Source organism: Orcinus orca, chromosome 14 (assembly GCF_937001465.1).
Source record: "Orcinus orca chromosome 14, mOrcOrc1.1, whole genome shotgun sequence".
Taxonomy (NCBI): domain Eukaryota; kingdom Metazoa; phylum Chordata; class Mammalia; order Artiodactyla; family Delphinidae; genus Orcinus; species Orcinus orca.
Genome location: NC_064572.1, coordinates 62,684,103 through 62,693,478, shown reverse-complemented (window position 1 = coordinate 62,693,478; position 9,376 = coordinate 62,684,103). Strand labels below are relative to the sequence as shown.

Below are 9,376 nucleotides of genomic sequence, written 5' to 3'. Positions count from 1 at the left end.
CCCAGCATGATCCCTGTTGTCCAGAATTTACAGTCTAATTGGGAAGAGGAGGGGCAGATTTTTAAAAAGAAGACGAGTTCTCCTTTAGATACTGAGTTTTAGTTGCTGTTTGATAGTTACAAATTCATGGAGATCTGGTTTGGTGATAGGGTTTTGGGGCTCATCAGGGTATAGGCCATAGGTGAAATTATGAGAATGGATGGAAGTAGGGTGAATACAGTCCTAAGCTGAAGATGACTACCTGAGAAATGTCAATATTTAAGGAGTGCTCGGAAATAGAGTGATCCAATAAGTACATGGAGAAAGAGCAGAGAGAGAGTGATCACAGGAGAATGCCAGATCTTGGAAGCCAAAAGAAAAATAATTGCTCCTATATACTGGACATTTATGGCCCAGACACTGTTTTACTTAATCCTCACAAAATATCTATGAGGTAGGTATTATTACCTCCATTTTTTACATGAAGAAAACAAACTGGCAAACTTGAAGATTACGGAGCCTGAAGTTAACCTGCCAGGATTTTTTTTAATTCAGAAAAACCTCAAAAAGTGAACTATGGGAAACAACCCAGTTCCTGCAAAGATGGCCGCTTCAGGGTCTTCAGGTCCTCAGCATCCCTTCGCAGCTCTTCCAAGTGAGAATTATGGGATTTTGGCCCCACCTGTGGAAATCAGATACACTCCAGAGCTAGATGCTGTACACCTAGCAAGTGAGGGCTTCATACTATTAGAACAAGCTGCCACAATCATCTGTGCAGTCTGCCCAGCTCTAAGGGACATGTTTTTGGAGGTACCATTTGCCACTTCCAAGTCTGATGCTCCAGCTCCATGGCTAGCAAGCACATATGGGAAACCAGAATCTCTGATTCCACACACAGGTTACTGATGAACAACTACAACACGACTCGTTTTGTATCATACAGTGTTCAACATTCTCATTGCAATATTCAGAGATTCTGGTGACAACAGACATTGCTCTGCCAAAGCCTATTCAGTGCTTTCAAAGCAGCCAGTAGCACTGCTCTGGTGCACATGCTGTATCCACCTTGAGAAGTCTCAACATGCTACATCTGTTGTGGCACAGTCATGTGTCACAAGGTGTTAGCTGGAATTCTATGTAGCTTATAGGCCGGGCTGCGCAAATGATGGTTCAAGTGCACATAATCTCAAGTGAGGTTCAAATGACCACACTTAATACAGCTGACACATTTCTTTAGAGAATTTAATTCCATGCTGATGTTATATCTTGGAGTGATTGATGAGATCCCCAAGTTCCGTGAAGCATACAACGAACTCAAAGTGAAAACGGGGAGCTGGTTCCCCTATTCTAAGGCAATCTGCCACTCAAACACTTCTTGTTGCACCAATAGCATTCGGAAGCTTGCCCCTGCAGCCCTGCATTGCTCATGGGAAACAATCCCCACAATGAGGAACTACCGAGCTGGCAAACCCACAACTGGGGGTATGCCTGACAACAAGCTCAGTGAGGGCGTTTAGGGATAAGCTCCCGAAGTCAGGAGGAGCACTCTTTACTCCGGAACAGCGTCACATCCTTGAGTTGTTTGGGGTTATAGGGGAGATCCTGGAACAGGTGTATAGGAAGTCAAGCAAAAGAAGAGCTGACCTGTCAATGGAAGATGATTAATCATTTAAGAGAAGAAAAAGAACTATGAAGCCTAATGCATCAGTGGGCCTGTTAGTGCAGAATTCTTTCTAGTTCTACGGATTTCGCAATATTCAAATCCTTGGTGGCCTTTGCCAGTGCCACCTCAGCGGGTGGTGAAGCTGGAGGATAGATGGCAGAGGTCTGAAGAAACGTGAAGTGTAGACAGGGGTGGAGACGACGTGACGTTTAGAAAAGACGAATACGGGAAAGACTGGTTTGGAAACTGATTTAAAGGGAATGAAGGGTTTGGAGGGATCTTATATTTTTGAAGACTGGAAAAACACATATGGGTTCTCTCAGTCACGAAAATTCCCGGGGCACTTAGAATGGATTGAAAACGCTCGCGTCCTCTCACCACCATTTCCCCGGCTGGGCTCCTGCGGGCCCCTGCGGCCCCCGGGAGAAGTTGGGGCGGGGTTTTTCTCCTGCCGCAGTTACCGGAAGTGACGCATCCTCTCGCGAGAAGAGAGACCCGCGAGCCTCGGCAGCCCGGAACCGGCCTCGGAACAGTGGCGGGACCTGAGGACTCTAGCCCTCCCGCCCCATGGAGCGGCCCCCGGGGCTGCGGCCGGGCGCGGGCGGGCCCTGGGAGATGCGGGAGCGGCTGGGCACCGGCGGCTTCGGGAATGTTTCCCTGTACCAACATCGGGTGAGGCGGGGCGCGCGAGGGAGCGGCGGTGGGTGTTTGTCAGGGCGCCTGTGGAACACAGTGACTGTCAGTATGTGAGAGATTGGTGGTGAGACCTTGGGCAGTATTGTGGGCCAGTGAGCGTGTATGTGTGTGTCTGTGTGTGTGTAAGAGAGAGAGAGAGCGCACAAGTTGTGTTTGTGAACCTGGTGTGTGAGTCCGAGGTTGTACCAGAGGTCCTGGTCAGTGTGTGTGAGGTAGAGCTATTATGGGGAACTTTTGTTATGACTGTCAAAATGTGACAAAGTGTTTACTGAGCGTGACGGGTTCGTGTGTGTCCCTCTGAATGCAGGGTCAGGGTGTGTAAGGCAGACGCACATCAGAGTGTGTGTTATGAACATAAGTGTGGGAGAAGATGGGCCTGCCTGTTGGAATGTGTGTTCACGTGTGTACTTGGAGGCCTGTGATGTCTGTAGTGCTTGCAGTAGGTAAGGACGGTGTCATGGTGTGTCCACAGTTAAGCTTTTGGACGCATTGGGTAGGCTTCGGAATTGGGGACGCGTTCTAGGTAATGAACAAATGAGGATCAGCTGGTAAAAATGATCATGGCTTCACAAGGGAAGGAGATAGATTGAGGGTGAGGTGCTCTAGCAGGTGGAAGACAGTCAACATCAGACTTGGGAGTTGTGCTTTGATTTAACTGAAAATGTTTAACCATTGTAGCAGCAGCTAACAATCATGTTTGAGCCAGTCTTTTGATACACCAATAAAAGTTATGAACCCTTTCCCCAGACAAATGCACAGATGCACACCCACACAACTTTATGCATTGCCGTTTGAGGGGGTCCATGCTCTTTTGAAGGACATTCACAGACCTGTTAGGTTTATAGACCCTGGAATAATAATCCCTGCAGTATAGCTTTTGTTTTGTCATGTATGAAATGTTTATAATAATGTATGTACATCATGGGTCTGTTTGAGAGTTAAATAAGGTAATGATGTGTCTAAAGCTAAATAGAGTACCTGGCCCATGGTAAGCCCTCAGATGTTAGCTCCTGCTGCTGCTGTGTTGTTGCTATTGTCATCATCTTCATCATCATTAATTGACATTAAAAAAGGAAATGTCAAGGTAAAAGTGGTGTTCTCAAAGATTTTTTGTAAAAGATAAATCTGTGTGGAAAAACAGGTGGGACAAGATGAACAGTTAAGGTATTACTAAAATGCTTGCATGGGCCTATGAATTAAGAAGTGGGTTGAAGAGGAGAAAGCATGATTTGCTGTCCTAAGAAATATGGGTGTGAGTAGAGAGCCCACCATATAGGGTGGGAGGCAGGGTAGATGGGAATCTACCTGGGAGGAATAGGCTTGTTTGTGTGGCAGTTGCAATGACAAATGTCACTGATATAACTGAGGACATTTTGTGAAGCAGGTTTCTAGATAGAGCATAGGAGGGAATCTCGGAGACAGGGAGAAAGGAAGGTGAAGGACTAAGGCATTAAGTACTTTGACAGCCAGACAAGTAGTAAATTTAATAATTTTCACCATCAGACATAAGGCACTCAAAGAGTAAAGAGAGGGAGCCGAATACTTCCAGCAGAATATTGACTGTGGTCTTGTTATCTAAACCTGCCCCTCAGTCTGGTCATAAGAAAAAGAAGTATGCATGCTAGCATGCTTATGTGACTGCTTTGCTTGGTCCCTGGCTGGAGATGGATGAATACATCAATTTTTTTAAAAAATTGTGGTAAAGTATAATATATAACATAAAATTTACCATTTTAACCATTTTTAAGTGTACAGTTCCGTAGCATCGTACGTTTACATTGTTGTGCAACAGTCATCACCATCCATTTCCAGAACATTTTCATCTTCCCAAATTGAAACTTTGTACCCTTTAAACCCTGCCCCCATTTCCTCCTCCCCCCAACCTCTGGCAACCACCATTCTACTTTCTGTCTCTATGGAATTCATCACTTTTTAAATGGAAGAGATTTGGGTTCCTCTAGAATCTTAGAAATCTCTCAGGAACTTTCCAGATGTCCACAGTGACCCTTCCCCAGAACTGGGACGTTTGACAACTGAGTCTGTAGTGAGAAGAGAAGAAATCCTCTGTCATAAGACTTGGAAACAGCATCATTACCTTTTCACTTACAGCTTTGAGTTTACAGCTTTCAAGATCCTTGTGTTTTGGTGGAAGCCACGTCTCAATATTTCACCTATGCTTCTTAAATCACAACGAGAAAGGGAAAAGGATGTGAGATGGTTTATTTAGCTAATTACTGTGCTGGGTGCTGATGGTACCAGAATCAACAAAAACAGTATTTTCTACCCTCAAGGAAATTTCAAGCCTAGTGGGAAAAGTAGACACTTTAGGTACAATTTGGTACCCTATATAATGAAGGTATTGGTAAAGTGATGTGGAAGCATGGCAAAATAACCAAAGAACTCTTCCTAGGGAATAGGGTGGCACATCTCAAAACGTGTTTGGAAAAACTAACCTTGTGAAATGCTTTGAAAAAAGGACACAGTGATCAGTACGTTGTATAAATGCTGCATATAATATTTATTCATTTGGAGAGTCATAACCCACATTAGCATATTAAAAGTTCTGTGAAGTCCTATAGTAAAGAAACTAATTTAACTTAGTATTTTCCAATTTTTTTTTTGTGGTTAAATATACATAACATTTGCCATTTTAACCATTTTTAGGTGTACAGTTCTGTGGCATTAAGTACCTTCACATTTTGTGCAGCCATCACCACCATCCATCTCCCGAATATTACCTTTTTTTTTTTTAAACACAGAACTCTTCTTTTTTTTGTTTTGCTGGACATCCATAAACTTTCCATAGAACGTTCTTTATGAAAAGGTAGAGTGAAGAAGGCCTTCACAGAGTAGGTGAAATATAAACTGAGAAGTTGAAGGATCCTATAGGGTGGGATCTTTTCGAAATAGATAGCTTCCTGCCTTATTCATATATGATCATTTAGGACTTAATGTTTTTCATGGTTAGATTGACTCCCTGGTAGTAAAAGCTTACATGGGACCTAGCAACAACCGGGTACCTACGCAAAACAAAAGGTTGGAGGGAGGGAGGATAGTGGTTAGGTTGGATTGTAGTCTGTCCTAGTTCCTTACTCTCTCTCTATACATCAGCTGTCTTATCTCTAGCTATCCCCCATTTCAGACCATCCCATACAAGCTGTCTTGCTTCCTGTTCCTGGGCTGCATTATTACTGTTGCCAGAATGTGATGAGGTCTGGCTACTTCCTGTAATGTGCATCAGGTTGGGTTTGATTTCAGTTAGAATTGGCTGAATTACTAGTCATAGAGGCAAGAGCTGTTAGGTTCATTTTATAGATATGGAAATATACAATCATTGTTAAGATTTTTTAATGTCATTTGGAATGCAAAGATTAGGAACTAATTTTGGAGTTTTTTTTAATTAGGTGTGGTCATTTTTTTAAAAATAAATTTATTTTTATCTTTGGCTGTGTTGGGTCTTTGTTGCTGTGTGCCGGCTTTCTCTAGTTGCGGCGAGCAGGGGCGCCTCTTCCTTGCGGTGCGGGGGCTTCTCATTCTCTTGTTGCAGAGCATGGGCTCTAGGCGCGCAGGCTTCAGTAGTTGTGGCACGTGGGCTTGGCAGTTGTGGCTTGCGGGCTTTAGAGTGCAGGCTTAGTAGTTGTGGAGCACGGGCTTAGTTGCTCCGTGGCATGTGGGATGTTCCTGGACCAGGGCTTGAACCCGCGTCCCCTGCATTGGCAGGCGGACTCCGATACGTGGGCCTCTCACTGTTGTGGCCTCTCCCATTGCGGAGCACAGGCTCCGGACGCGCAGGCTTAGTGGCCATGGCTCACGGGCCTAGCCGCTCCGCGGCATGTGGGATCTTCCCGGACCGGGGCACGAACCCGTGTCCCCTGCATCGGCAGGCGGACTCCCAACCACTGTGCCACCAGGGAAGCCCCAGGAGGACTCTTAACCACTGCGCCACCAGGGAAGCCCTAGGTTTGGTCATATTAAAACTATTTCTTGCTGTTGAGCTTGGGAGCCCTGCGTTATTCTCCTCATTCTAGTTATGCTGGAGTCTGGGGCCCTTGTTAGCTGTCTTGACTAAATTCAAAAAAGAGTTTACTGGGGAGACAGGGCCTTTGTATTATTCTAGCAGTATATATGAGACAGTGTTCTGAAGAGATCTGTTATAGGATCAGCCTCAGTGACTTTTTGCTTGTGTGCTTTGGTGTGTTTGAAGGTCAGTTTTAAAGCATTAGTTTAATGGTCTCATGGTTTACCTGGCAAAAGCATTGGCTCAAGAGAACTGTAGATAAATATGTTTAATTAGTAAAGCTAAAGAGTTTTGTTTCCCCAGGTTGGCATTTCTTTCTTAGCAAGTAAATCTGCACAAGAACCTAATTTATAATTTTCTGTTGACTTTCTATTTTGGCAGGAACTTGATCTCAAAATAGCAATTAAGTCTTGTCGCTTGGAGCTAAGCACCAAAAACAGAGAACGGTGGTGCCATGAAATCCAGATCATGAAGAAGTAAGTGTACTTGATGACTTAAGTTTCCCCAGTTTTGCAGCCCATCCAGATGTCATCATAGGGAAGGAGGCTAGGAATCCATTCTTCTTAGGATATTTTGACGAACATATTTTTCTCTTTCTCATTAAATATATGTGTTCTATTTCAAGTAATAACATCACATCATGCTTAGGTAGGTTTAGTTTAAAAAGTCAGCTACGTATTATCAGACTCAGCTTTCTGAGAGCAGAATCTGTTTCTTCTAGATCTTGGGCAGTGCTCGTCTATTACACTTTATAGTTAAATAACAATCACTACTCTCATTTCTTTACTCTCACCTACTTTGTTAAACAGTGTATCTATTGCTTTGTAAAAAATTATCTTCAAAGTTAGTGGCTGAAAACAACAAACTTGGTATCTCACAGTTTCTGTGGTTTAGGAATTTGGGAATGACTTAGGTGGGTGGTTTTGACTCAGGATATCCCTTCTGAAACATCTCAAAATGTTGACTGGGGCTGCAGTCTTCCAGAGGCTTGAGTGGGGCTGGAGTATCCACTTCCAAGCTTATTTAGTGGCTGTTTGTTAGAGGCATCGGTTCCTCACCATATGGGCCTGTCCATAGGGAAGTTTGAATGTCTTCATGACATATCAGCTAGCTTTCTCCGAAGTCAGTGATCTGAGAGAGAGAGCAAGTTGAAAGCTGACATATCTTTATGATCTTTCCTCAGAAGTAACACTCCATGCTTTACAAATAATTTTTTTATAAATGTATTTATTTTATTTTATTATTTATTTTTGGCCACATTGGGTCTTTCTTGCTGCACGCGGGCTCTCTCTAGTTGTGGCGAGCAGGGGCTACCCTTGGTTGTGGTGCACAGGCTTCTCATTGAAGTGGCTTCTCTTGTTGCAGAGCGCAGGCTCTAGGCACGCGGGCTTTAGTAGTTGTGGCACATGGGCTCAGCTGTTGTGGCTTGCAGGCTCTAGAGTGGAGGCTCAGTAGTTGTGGTGCACAGGCTTAGTTGCTCTACGGAATGTAGGATCTTCCCGGACCAGGGATCAAACCTGTGTTCCCTGCATTGGCAGGCGGATTCTTAACCACTGCGCCACCAGGGAAGTCCTACAAATAACTTCTATTTGTTAGAAATTAGTCACTAAATACAGCCTCTACTCAAGGGAAAGAGAATTAAGCTTTTGAAGGGAGAAGTGGACATATTTTAAAACCTCCATGGGTAGTGTGCTAATATGTACTTGCAAATAATTCTTCTAGTTGTCACAACAACCCTGAGTTTAGGCATTATCTCTATGTTATAAAGCAGGAAGTTGAAGCTTATAGAGTCATACAACTGGTAGGCAGTAAGAGTCTGGATTTGAAATAAGTACTTTCTGACTAAAGTGTTCTTGATGCACTATAATGGTTCTCAAACTTGGCTGTGTGGCAGAATCACTAGGAAAGCTTGTTAACAATATAAATCCTCAGGCCCTACACATGGAAATTCTGTTTCTTTAGGTCCCTAGGCCCTGGGAATCTATTCCAGTTTTGAGATCCACTGCATGATGATGATGATGATGATGGGATGATATATTGCTAAGGTTAAAAAAAGATGTTAGGAAATAATATATAATGTGATTTGATATTTATTGAAAAAAATGTATTTGTGCACAAATTAAAAACTGGGAGGAAATACGCCAAAATTTTAATAGTGATCACAGCTGGGTGACACTGTAAGTGATTATGGGAGAGGTAGTATGATATAGGCTTTGGAGCCAGACTGCCAGATTTGAATCCTTACTTGACCACTTACTCGCTGTGTGATCTTATGTTACTTAACCAATTTGTGCTTCAGTTTTCTCCTGTGTGATGAAATTCTTAAAAAATCTACCTATAGTAGGATTATTGTGATAAGTAAATGAGTTAATGTGTGTAAAGTGCTTACTACTTGGCATATAAAAATGTAATAGTAGTAATTGTGATAGTATTTTAATCTAGATTTTCTTTTTAACAAGTATTAATTTTTAATTATACAAATGAGAGATTAGAATATTATAAATAATGTCAGCCGTTCTTCCCCTCACTGCCCCCCAATTAACTACCATTTCAAACTCAGTTCCTTTTCATTGGAAACAAATTTTTTATTATAATGTTTTCCCCTTGTTAGGTTGAACCACGCCAATGTTGTAAAGGCCTGTGATGTTCCTGAGGAATTGAATTTTTTGATTAATGATGTGCCTCTTCTAGCAATGGAATATTGTTCTGGAGGAGATCTCCGGAAGGTAGTGTGGATGTTTTGAGATGATGAGATAGTAAATCATGAACTTTAGCAGTGTTCGAATCCCACTCAATACAGTAGAGTAAGAGTCGGGAGTGTATGGCCTGTTCTCTGCTTTTGTGGCTGCTTTCTTACTATAGCAGCAGAGTTGAGTAATTGTGACAGATTATATGGCCTGCAAAGCCTAAAGTACTTACTTTCTGGCCCTTTGCAGGGAATATTTGCTGACCCCTAATTTACAACATGCATTTTTTATTATTGGTGGTGGTGTTTTCAGGATGGGACTGTATTGATGGTT

At 42.9% G+C, this 9,376-nt stretch overlaps 1 protein-coding gene across 5 annotated transcripts in view; it reads left to right on the top strand.

Annotated features, from left to right (window-relative positions):
• Positions 1-1,897: 1,897 nt before the first annotated feature.
• CHUK (component of inhibitor of nuclear factor kappa B kinase complex) overlaps positions 1,898-9,376 on the top strand; it is a 35,450-nt gene continuing 27,971 nt past the window's right edge. For 2 of the 5 annotated variants that reach the window (XM_033425786.2, XM_033425787.2), the window contains exons 1-3: positions 1,902-2,314; positions 6,738-6,832; positions 8,968-9,082. In XM_033425786.2, the coding sequence (XP_033281677.1) occupies positions 2,210-2,314; positions 6,738-6,832; positions 8,968-9,082 (315 nt within the window). In that variant the 5' untranslated portion in view covers positions 1,902-2,209. Of the gene's footprint in view, positions 2,315-6,737; positions 6,833-8,967; positions 9,083-9,376 lie in introns of all 5 variants that reach the window. The other 3 variants (XR_004482631.2, XM_004268452.3, XM_033425790.2) reach the window with 3 other exon arrangements.